Source organism: Lissotriton helveticus, chromosome 4_1 (genome assembly GCF_964261635.1).
Source record: "Lissotriton helveticus chromosome 4_1, aLisHel1.1, whole genome shotgun sequence".
NCBI lineage: Eukaryota > Metazoa > Chordata > Amphibia > Caudata > Salamandridae > Lissotriton > Lissotriton helveticus.
Window position 1 is genome coordinate 1,479,187,477 of NC_136063.1, and position 12,252 is coordinate 1,479,199,728.

The 12,252-nt window shown below is 40.6% G+C and overlaps 1 protein-coding gene across 3 annotated transcripts in view; it reads left to right on the forward strand.

The window, feature by feature from the left end:
- The window catches only part of DSP (desmoplakin), a 248,517-nt gene that overhangs the window by 124,111 nt on the left and 112,154 nt on the right, over positions 1-12,252 (forward strand). For all 3 annotated transcript variants that reach the window (XM_078688070.1, XM_078688071.1, XM_078688072.1), the window contains exons 10-11: positions 730-855; positions 5,610-5,762. In XM_078688070.1, coding sequence (XP_078544196.1) covers positions 730-855; positions 5,610-5,762 — 279 coding nt within the window. The remainder of the gene's footprint in view (positions 1-729; positions 856-5,609; positions 5,763-12,252) is intronic.

Genomic DNA, 12,252 nt, shown 5'->3' on the forward strand with positions numbered 1-12,252 from the left:
AAACTGAAACATTTTTCATTACAGCCTAACACTATATGGAGTTTCTAATAACATAATATGGGGGAATAAGCACACATGGTGAATTTTGCATTGCAGTACGTTTATTGTTACACATAGAATATCCATGGGGTCAGTGTGAAACTGGGGCTCACAAACTACCACAATTCCTTTCACGCCCAATTTGCATATTAAGGTTAGCAGCAAAAACACCAGGAGTAAGTGTGCAAATTGGATGTGAAAAACACTTGAGCACTGCTCTACATGCAGTTGGTTTAGAATATGGTATTTCGCCAACAAAAATTACTTTCCTGGTACAGAAAACAGAAAAATAAATCTACGCTGCTGGCACATTCATTTCTGCCCCATTTATTCCGATGGAATGTGTAGTGGACAGTCCATATGTGGAAGTGTAGGGCAGCAGAAGTGTGGATGAAAATATACACTTTGCTTAAATGTGAAGTGAATACAAAACAGAGGAAGAAAGCTATAAGAGTAAATTGATGACTTTTTAGAAGATGTTTATGCATCGGCTCCACTCTTTCTACAGAATGTTGCTATACAACATTGCATTCTGATTGAAGAAGCTAATTTGTTCCTCTATTAATGTGCATATTAACGTTAAAGATTAGGAAATTGATTAGGAAAAAGTATACTGTTCTGTTTTTCCTGAGGGTTTCAGAAACGTTTTCCACAGGTTGCATCTCACCGCTGTTATGTCTTTCCGTGTAGTTTTTTGAAGAGGCGCAGAGCACTGACACCTACTTGAAGACTTTACATGACTCCATCCGAAAGAAGTACACCTGCGACAAGAACATGGATCTGCAGCATATACTGGAACTGATCAAAAATCTGGAGGTACTACCATTTTATTTTTAGTTCATTGTAGGCCCTTGCACTTAGGAAATGGACATTTCACTTAATCTCGTTCACATACCTGCCTCGTTTTGCAAAACCTAAAATGCAAATCACACAGAACTGGGACTCCTAAACTTTAAGGAATATAAGAGACTCATTTAAGTCAACTCTGGAGCACCCAGGTGGGGTTCCTTTTCGAAATGTTTGGTTTTGCGAGGCTTCACCATGGCCAGGCTTCCTTTGGGTGGGAACTTGCAAATACCCAAATTCTGAAATCTGTAAAAATGATATATGCTGTAATCACCTATAAAGGGCTTGCTATATGAAATATATTTATTGCAAAATCCCAACAAAATACAGCAAAAAAGTTACTGACCATAAAAGGATTCACAAATACAAAACTTGGTGAGAAATGGAAAGAACTTTATTTTAGAGAAAATTAGTTAATGTATGAACTTGGAAAAAAGGTTTATTAGAATTAAATAACAGTCTTGTTTGACTTAGACACATGGACTGTTAATTATCTATGAACGGCTAGCATTTACAAATTTTCACAGGAAAGTTTTTCTGTACACTTGTACTGCAGCCTGAGGGTGCTGGGACCCCGCTAAAGAATACAACAGACTAGAACTTCTTCCTTGGTTTACCAGATAACTTTAATATCACCAACAAAGCAATGCTACTGTCCCGAGATTGCCTTTTAAGAACTTTGTTACTGTAACCACGTAAAATTATGAAAATGGTTTGTTTGAAGGAAATCAAGACTACAACTACCAGAATGCATTTCTTTGTTAAATCGAAACACAGGATTGAACCATTTTGTTCTTGGTTACATTAATGTGTCAAGTCGCACTCTTGGAAGACAGAATCCTTGAGCAGAATGCAGTAAAAAAAAAAAGAAGTAATGTGGGAACTGGTAAAGTTCAGTTTGTGAGACCTTCTCGTATTAAAGAGATGTCCCTCTCGAAAGAATTGTGTTAAAGCATAAACTGGACCCAGAAGCCTGGCCGGCTTTCCCTATTTTGACTGGTAGGTGCTTGGCAGCATGCAAATGAATAAACCATCCATACACCATTCAAGGGCATTTAGTCGGTTTCTAGATGCAAATATCACTGCAATGTGAAATTGGGGATAAGATGCTTCACCATCTACAGCTGTATTGGCAGGGAAAGATAATCAAATAAACTGCAAGGGACCGCACTGTGGATTTCTCAGGGGTTTACTTTGCATTTCTCCTTGGCTGCGAGAGTTTACACATGTTTCATTGTACCCTTAGGAAGGACTGTCGGATATTTCACTAATGACATTCGTATAAAATGATTTGCATGGAATTATGCATTTCATGAGTGACACTGTTTTACTAGGGTGGATGTTGGTAGAGTGTGAAGACACGACATTTCTTTTGTGTACTTGACACTTCAGGGCGTTCAGAGGTTTTATTTTCTTTTTCTAAGCGTTGATAAAATACATTTCCCACAAAGGAGTCCTAAAACATTCGGCATGATAGGTATTCTCGGAAGAAGGTTACCCTCCTCTTTGAACTCACAATCTTGCCTACAGTGTTGTGGTTTTCTTTCTTCAGAAATACCTTACTTTTGTTAGAATATCTGATGCTATTTCATTTCCTTGCTGAATGAAGCGCACCTTTAAAACATGTTTAACGATCTCTTTTAATTGAAGAGCGTCTTGTTTTTATAAACAGTGCGGTATTACTCAAGTTTAGTAACATCGAGGATCCTACAGCAGTTCTCTAGTAGGAGGTCAAAAGAATCGCATGCTTACCACTACTGCCACCTGGTGGAAAAATTCGGGAATACTTTGCTAATATCCCCTTGGCATCCTATCAGTTTGAATAGAACTGTCCACAAAAAATCGTGAGAATGATGTAATCTACTAATGTCAATTCCATTATTTAGCTAATTTGCCTGCCACCATTCGTGGTTTCCAAACATCTCTGTGCCATAGATATTTTCATTCAGTTGTCTTTAAAGGGTCACTGTTGAAGGGTATTTTTTCGAAGTTGGATTTTTTTTGTGTACCCTTTACAGTGATTTTCTCTCATTTTTCAACACCCACTTTGGCGAGCTGTATTACTGTTTATTTTTGGTGGTGCCCAAGTCTCGTTCGTCGTTCTAATTCTTCTTTTTTTATTTTGGGCCAAAGAGGATGGTGGACTCTTGCGTGCAATTAATGCCCACAATGCTTGCCCTTGAAACATTTCATTTCTCCTTAAAATTAAAAGGCAGCAATCCAGAGAAAAAACCTTGCTGGCTCTAAAGATAAATGATGGAGGCAAGGGAGTAGCCAGCACATTAAAATATCCCCCACTTTCAACGAAAGCTCCGATGGCACCAACAAAGTGCGCCCTAACCTCCCTAGAAGAGCTCCCTTGGCTCTTCATTTCAGGCATCTTTCCATTCATTCTTTCACCCTTCCATCCACCCACTATTTCACATTTACACTCTGTCATCCATTCATTATTTCATCCATCTTTCACTTGTTCCTTATTCCAGCCATCCATGCACTCCACCATCCATTCATCCACTGCGCCATCTGTAGGAAAATGGGTTTCTGTTGCAGTAACACCCCCCACACACTTTTTGCCAGACTGCTGATGTACTTTGACCTGATGTGCCCTGGGTCCCTGCCAATCAGGAAAGTCTGTGTTCATTCCCCAAACTATACCTTGTACCCCCAATTGGCACCTCTCTGGCCACATGTCAGTCCCTTGTAAAAATTATCATGGGTACCAATGTCATTGTGGCCAGGGAAGGACTCTAAGGGCTGCAGCACTTATTGTGCCGCCCTTAGAGGCCCTGTACCTTTACACTAACACACTGCCTTTGCAGGCTGCATGTTTTGGTACAGAACAAAGTGAAGAGTCGACATGGCACTCATCCCTGTGTGTCATGCCTACAGCTCACTGCCCTGGCATAGGCCAGCCACACCTCTAGCCAGTAGACATTGTAAGTGCAGTAATGCCATTAAGAATATATGTTGCTGGGAGTTTGTCATTACGAACTCCACAGCACCATAATGGCTTTACTGAAAACTGGGAAGTTTGGTATCAAAATTCTCAGCACATTAAACCCACACTGAGTGTGGGATTTAATATTTAATAAAAAAGGCACTCAAAGGCTCCTGCTTCCACACTGTCTAGTAAAGTAGTTCAGGTTGGAGGCAGAAAGGATTCATTACCCTTGCAAAATACTGGGGTTTAGTGACAAATAGGCTCTGCATGGTTGCAGTAATTGTCAACGCTAAAAAGGTATTTGTGCACTTCTGTACTTGGGCATCTAGCTTGTCAAGGCTGCGTTGCAAGATATTGGACTTGAAGCTCTGTAGTGTATTGGATGAGTTGTACACCTGTTATAAAGTAGGAGTAGAATGAAAAAGTCCACACTTCACCCAACACTAGGTGAAATACTGAGTTCAAAATCAAAAGGAGGTTCTCCACAAAATAACCAAATTATGTCATCTACAATCAGCCAAACCCAGTCGGTCTCCTTTCCATCACTCGGACATTTTGTTAGTAAAAAAATATGAATATCCATCAGAAGAAGCAGTGGTGACTTTCTGCTGATTAATTCCATCATTGCTAATGTTTGAACATATACCAATAACGAATGCCAACAATTCCCTTGAGATGATACATTCATACATGTTTCTGGTTGGCTTGGCAAGATTGCTGTTCTCTCCCCTACTTAGTAATGTCCAGATGACCAGTGAACAAGTCTCATGATTTTGAAGGTTCAGAGCCACTTCATTATGAATGATGTTTGTGGGCAGATAACCTACGCCGCACTCATTTATTTCACTGCAGTTATGGGTAAATACATTTTGTAAGATTTACATAAGTCATCGTACCCTGCCTTGAAAATGTTGCCTTGTTAAAGAAAATAGATATAGGTTTTATATGTTCATCTTACTTTTTCACCACCAAATTACAGGCATATTTAAATTGTCAAATACCTGGAAACCACATTGTTCAGCAGATTCACCACTATATTAGTCAAACATTTGTTTCTAGTGTGGTTTCAAAATATCTTTGATGGTTTGGTGTAAAGTGAAAAAACATGTCAGTGGGTATTAATAACATCCACATGTATGACCTATTTGGGTACAGGAAGAATTAAAATCATAAAACCTGGCCACCATTAGTTGCACTACATTATTCCAAAAGCCCACTTGTACGGTATATCTTATCTTCCACAGAATAGTTTTGAGGTGTAAATGCTTAGCTGTACAATGGAAACTCTTACAACTTAGGAATGTATGACGTTACTACGCCATACATTACCATGCAGTAGGTTACAACGTGGACTTCACATCGTCCGCGTTGTTACCTCGCATTACTTTACATCGTAAGTAGTTTCTACGGCTTGCACTAGATGGCACGCTGGATTTAGGAATAGTATAAATTACTATTCCTACTCCAGTTAGCGCAACAGCAGGGAATGTGTTAGATTTAAAATCCAACACATTCCCAGGTGTTGCGCGCCATCTAGCGCAAGCCGTACAAACGACTTGCGATGTAATGCCATGCGTGGTAACAACGCGGAGGATGTAACGTCCGCGTTGTTACCTACCTGCGTGGTATTGACAGAGTTGTACACGCTGTTTCCCTCACATTTCAAATTTTCACTGTGAATGGTGATTGCTGTAAACTACTAAATTACTTCAGAAGGTTATTGTACGTAGCTTCCAGGAGTTGAGGCATAAATAAATATATTTAATTTTCTGTCTTTTAACAGAAAGAACGGGAGAAAATTCAGGAATACAAGAGGCAAGTTCAAAATGTGGTGAATAAATCCAAGAAGATAGTGCAGCTGAAGCCTCGTAATCCGGAGTATCGAAGCAACAAGCCCATCGTCCTGAAGGCGCTCTGTGATTACAAGCAGGAACAGGTATGAGGACCAGTTTACACAACACAAAATCATCTGATATGTATAATGATTGAGTAAAATATTTTTTTAAATTAGATTTTTAGAAAAAAACTGTTGTTGTCAAAAGTACTGTTAGAATTTTTTTCCCCAACATTACAATATGAAATACGAGATGATGTTTTCACAAGATGTCAGCAGATGACACTGCTTGGTTAGCTTTATTTTTATTTATTTTGAAAGTTTTATATAGCGCGGACAAGATCCTTGCAGATATCAGAGCGCTTTACAGAGAGAAGTACATGAGGAAGCATAGTCAGACAGATAAATCAATAGGTCAAACAGTACAAATAGGTGGCTAAAAAGCCAAACACGTGAGTAATAAAACAATTAATACAAATAATCAAAAGTGTCAAACATGTAGCACATATTGGTGCAGAGTACTAACAGTGTTCGAGATAGTAGTTCAGGTGTATTTAGCCATGAGGATAGCTTTTACTTCCTTTTTAAAGAGTGTAGTGGAAGAGATAAGCCTGGTTTCGGGCGGGAGTGAGTTCCAGATCCTAGGCGCCATTCCTGAGAAGGAGCGCTTATAAGTTTTTTCCTTCCGGAATCTTCGCGGTTTCAACAGAAGATTGTTTGTGCCTCTAGTGTTTCTAGCTCCTCCAGAGATTGTCAGTTTCTGAGCGAGGTATCCGGGTGAGTTTAGATGTACCGCCTTGTGTGTCATGCAGGCGATTTTCAGATGTATTCTGGCTTCAAAAGGCAGCCAGTTCAGGGATTTCAAGTCAGGGGTAATATGGGAGTGCTTTTTTGACCCAGTGATGAGTCTCGCTGCAGCGTTTAGAGAAGCTCTTAGGGGTGCAGTTGTAGTTAGGGGGAGTCCGCAGAGGGCGATGCTGCCGTATTCAATTCGAGGGAGGACTAGTGCATGTACTGCAGTTTGGAAGTCTTTGGTTGGGAGGAAGGGTTTACGTTTCCTCAGGGTGTTGATCTGGAAGTTCGCTCCCTTTGTTGCCTTGCTGATATGTTGCTGCATGTTCAGATTGGTGTTGAGTGTTATGCCTAGAGATTTTGCTGAGTCCACGATGGTGGGTTGGACATTGAGTGCGGTTAGGTTTTTAAGCCACATTTGAGTGGTGGAGATCTTCGCTGGAGGTGAGATCAGAAGGAACTCTGTTTTCAGGGCATTGAGTTTGAGATGATTATCGGCAAGCCAGGATTGGGTGCATCTGATCGTTGAGTTCAGGAGCAAGATGTCTTTAGGGGACTGTAATTTGAGATAAAGTTGGGTGTCATCTGCGTACATGTGAAAGTGTACATTGGATGCTTGTAGCAAGGTGGTGAGAGGTTCCATGACTAGGTTGAACAGAGTTGGGGATAGAGAGGATCCTTGGGGGACACCTAGCGTTACGGGTATTGGCGAGGACATCAGGTTGTTGCTCTTGAATTTCTGCGACCTGTTGTGAAGAAAGGAGGTGAACCACTTGAGAACAGTTCCAGATAAACCCATTCTTGTGTTTAGTAGCTCTAGTAAATTCTCGTGTTTAACGGTGTCAAATGCTGAAGAGAGATCAAAGAGGATGAGGAGGCAGGTGTCATTTTGGTCTAGCATTTGAAGTGCGTCGTCAATTATGTGAGTCATAGCAGTTTCTGTACTGTGTCCTGCTCGGAAGCCCGACTGGTGAGGGTTGAGGAGATCAAATTGCTCAATGTGTTTAGTCAATTGTAGTTGTGCGCATTTTTCCAGCAGTTTGGCGAGAGTGGGAATATTGGTAATGGGACGGTAATTGTTGAGATCAGCGGGGTCGGCTGTAGGTTTCTTTAGTAGAGGTGTGACCTGACCAACTTTGAGGGAGTCAGGAATGCTTCCTTGTTGGAGAGAGCTGTTGATAATTTTAGTCCAGAGAGGGATAAGCCAAGGGGTAAAGTCTTTTACTGCGGTAGCAGGAAGGGGGTCCGTGAGGTGATTGGATGGTTTCAGGGTGCTGAGCAGTTTGCCAATTTCTTCTTCCGAGTATGTGCCAAAGGTAGACCATGTAGCATTGTTTTTTGGTTCAGTGAGTGCTAGGCACTGAGGTTTGGAGAAGAGGCTTGCGTCAATGAGGAGATCGCTCTTTATGTTGTCAGTTTTTTGGATAAAGAAAGCAGCGAAGTCTTCACAGGAGGGTGCCTCACGCCCAGTGTTGAGTGGTTGGGGTTGATCCTTGGATTGTGATCTGATTAGCTCAAACAGTTTTCTCAGGCGTTTTTTTGCTTGGTCGAGCTGGAGGCTGAAGAAGTCTGATTTTGAGCGTTTTATTTTCCTGAAGTAGGCGTTTCTCTTTTTCTTCAGTTCTTTTAGGTGCATTGCCGAGGGAGCTGATCTCCATGCACGCTCTGCCATTCTCATGTTTTGTCTATCTTCATTGAGTCTCCCGTCGTACCATGGATTGGACATTTTAGTAGAGACTCTTTTTAGCTGCATAGGTGCAGCCTCATTAATTATAGAGGTCATAGTGTTGAGATAGTGGTCAGTCAGTGTTTGAACGTCCGTATCGCCTGTCGGTGGCAGTAGGAGATTGCACCTGTTAGGGGGCAAAGAGCCTGGGTTGAGTTTTTTCATGTCTCTTTTCCAAACTTTGGGCTTGGAGAATTGAGTCGGGTTAACTTTAACTTTTTCATTGATAAAGAATGTGACAATATGATGATCTGACCAGTCACAGGGTTGGATGGACTCGAGTTGGATAGACTCCTCTTTGGAGATGATCAGGTCGAGGATAGATCCTTTCTCGTGGGTCGGGCGGTTGCATATTTGGGTGAGGTTGAGGGCATCGAGGAAGTTTTTGAGACTATTTACCACTGGAACCTTTGTGTTGGTTCTCAATGGTGTTTTGTGGAACATTTGCCATTTATGCTGCCTCTTACTGCAGGTTGCAGAAAGCTTCCTCCCCATTTTGGGGTTTCTGTATGGAGATAGGGCTTTTGACTTTCACCAATACCTCCACTCAATCAGATATTCATATTTTATTTTTTGTAAATTTTATACTGTTCCAAGGAAAAGGTGGATCATGCCCATTTTAAAATACTTGAATCTTAGACTATGTCGACCTGCCTTCCTAGCTATTCAGAAACTTGAAGACATATTTTCAGTGGCATCTGTTTCTGTATTTCTTAGAAATGTTTTTCACTCAAGACAAACGATATCTTTTTAAAATACAACTCCTTTTAGCCATGAGTCTTTGTATTTTTAACTACTTTTTGTATTGACTGAAATATGTAAACCGATTCTGAATTGTGATTTTATGTACTTTTATGGTTGTCAAAGTTTTATAACCGAATAAAGTCTTTTGATGATGATGACTTTCACCAAAATGCATATGATTGTTGCGTCTTGTGTTTTAGGTATGGTGTGCATGTCCGAGTTTCTCTGCCCAGTATGGCTGTCAGATAAAATAACTTAATGACGATTCTGGGTCCTAGTGTGTTCAACAAGTGCATGGACCAGCCAACCTATTCATTTGACAACTGAAATGTGGTTATTGTTTGTCAGAGTCCTTGCTTTTCTTGTTTCCTGTTTAGTTTCTCACTCATCTAGTGAATAGAATGGTTGATTATGAGTGCTATTTTCCCTTTCACAACATAATATTTCATTCACGCCTTTGAAAAAAGATTGTTGATTCCTGTCAAATGAAATGTAAGTTTATAAGACTCCGAGTTGAAGAAGTAAATTAATTAGGTAATGTGCTGCCCGAGGCAGGATTTGCCATACAAATTGATCAACCTTATTTGATAGTTGTCTAGCAGTATTAATTGTCTGATTCAAGTAAATGCTAAGAATATTGGTTGGAGAGGGGGAGCAAGGTATTTGGCCTGGTATCCAGCAGAATAACGTTATCCTGACTCTCCTTAATTGTTCATAAATGTATGTTCTCAAGACCTCTGTTAAAAGTGTTTTCAGTAGGATCCAAATGCAACTGATGATTGTTTGCACACTTCAGTTTAGTCTGCTAGCTCATTCCTGCAGATCTCATGGAGAAGGAATTGTTTTGTCTCATTTAGGCTTTGTCAATTGGTTAAGACAACTTGTGCTATAGAAACATGTGTAAAACTAATGTTGTTTATATCTGTACCTATTTGAAATATTTGGTAGACTAGGAAAGACCACCCATGGGTTGTGGTGATTTGTTCGGTAATTTAGGTATGGGCACATTTTATAATCTTGTTTGTGTGGTTTATCTTTATTCAGTTTTATTTAACCCCTTCGACGCTAATGACAAAGCCAGCTCGTCATCAGCGTTACCTGCGCTGCGCGGATGACGAGCTGGCTTCGTCACGATCAAGCCATTTTTTATTTTTCAGCGCACAGCGGGAAAACGCGGTAGCGCTCATGCGGTTAAATCAGAATTCCGCTCTACAACGTTTGGTAAATTAATACAATTTCTCTGTTTAGACATTTCATGCTGTCAGAAAATGTGATTTTAGTTGGTTTACAAACTAGTGAGCTAAAGGCAGGACTGGTATGTGTTTCCATTTATTTTCTCAGGCAATTGTTATATGTGGCTACAGATAGCCTTAGCACTCAGAAATACCGCATGTCCTCAGTTCCTTATGAAGTACAATAAGAAATAGCAAAGAGGACAAGCATTTGCAATGCAATACATCTCAAATTTACGAGAGTTTAAGCTATTGTCATTTACAGTGGCTATAGCTCAAACTCTTGTAAATGCGAAACCTATTTCACTTCAAGGAAGCAGCCGCCATTGTCCAGGGCTGCTTTAAAGTGAAAGTGGTCATGGCGAGTAAAGCATGTCATGCCTGCAGTAGGAGAAATCCATGAAAGAAAAGACTCTTTACAAACTAAATAAGACATACCATCTCGCATCCTCACTAAAAGGCCAGTCGCCATGGGTGGTTACAAATGCAGATAAGACAGTGCTAAGGAGGGACTAACAACTCCAACAACGACTTGCAAGCCAGCGTTTACGAGGGACAATGACACAAGCCAATGAAAAATATAGGCGGAGAGTCGGCGGGGCTTCTCTTCCAAACTCCACTACAACAAGTCTCGCAGAGTAGCACATGCGCGCTCACTCAGGCTCGACCTAAAAAAGGGTGGGCTTTCTTTCTGTCTGTTTGTGTCGGCTATTGGCTTTCCTGGGTTTTTTATGTTTGACATTGCTGTGATGAGGTGTCAATCAACACCATGTCTTTTTGTGGAAAGTTACATTGACCCATTTAAGTTTTCATTAGTGTTTTGTGATAGTGCACCAAGTAGTGCTTTTATAGGCCGCAGTTGTAACAAGATGTGAAGCTTGTAATTGACAGCCATATGTGGGCCATAATAAGCATATCAACTTTTTCAAAGATGAAATAAAAAAGCTGGTCCTTTTTCAAATTTATTAACTATGTAATATTTTTCACAGTGTATGCCTTTAGTGTTAATCATATACAGTGCAAACCTTATCTTCTGACTCTTTTTTTATAATGCTCTTTTTTGAGAGTACAGCTTACCTTTGCTAATACATTATATTCAGCAAAGGTAAGGGACCCTACTCCCAGCCTCCAAGTTATTGTAGCCCAAGATGTTGATTGATACTGGGATTTTCTTTCTGAGACAGCTGGAGGCAACATGGCAAAGCCTCTCAACTATTACCAAACACTTCCCCCTAATAAAAAGCCAATCCTGTTGGTTTTGCTAGTTCTTGTTTATAAATATGTGAGCTAATTAACTTTAAAGCTATGGCAAGCCTTTTACAATAGCATACATTTGTTTCCTTTCGAAAATCAAAAATCTCAAAAGATCCTATTTAGACTCAGAGGGCTGGCTGTTGCTCCCCCATCTGATCAGCAGATGTTAATTGGTCTTTTATTTATTTATTTATTTATATATTATGAGTTTTATATAGCGCTAACCAGACCTAAGGAGTTAATAGGTCGGAGATGTGCTCACCGAAGGAGGAGGTGTTTCTTGGCGGATGGTAGAGGAGATGTCAGAGTAGTGAGTTGTTGTCACTCATCTTAATGGTTGTAGTATGACATTCGAAAGAGTAATATTTGAGGGAGTCGGTTTCCGTTACAGAGATGCTGTTCTTGTGTATGATTGCTATGCCCCCTCCTCTCTGTTTTTTTCTGTCGTTGTGTAAGATATCGTAGCCCGGGGGCACAAGCATGTCCATAATTGGGGGAGAGAACTTGTTTAGCCAAGTTTCAGTGATGAATGTGATGTCACTGTCATGTGTGAGGATGGTCTCTGCCAATTTGGTTGCATGTTTGGATGCCGACCTGCAGTTAATGAGCATGCAGTTGGTGTTGGAACTCTCGTTATTGGGGTTCTTCGTTAAGGGAGCCCTGGGGATATTAGTGTGGAGGGCTGGTGGTCTTAAGGGTTTGGTGGGGGGGCAGTCTCTTCCCATACCAGTGATCACCTGAATATTGGATCTGGGGGTGACAGTAATGGTTGTGTCAAATGTGGAGGCAAGATCTATCGCTTCTTCAGTGGGCAAGGAGGCTCTTGTTCTTATGGGTCTTTGAG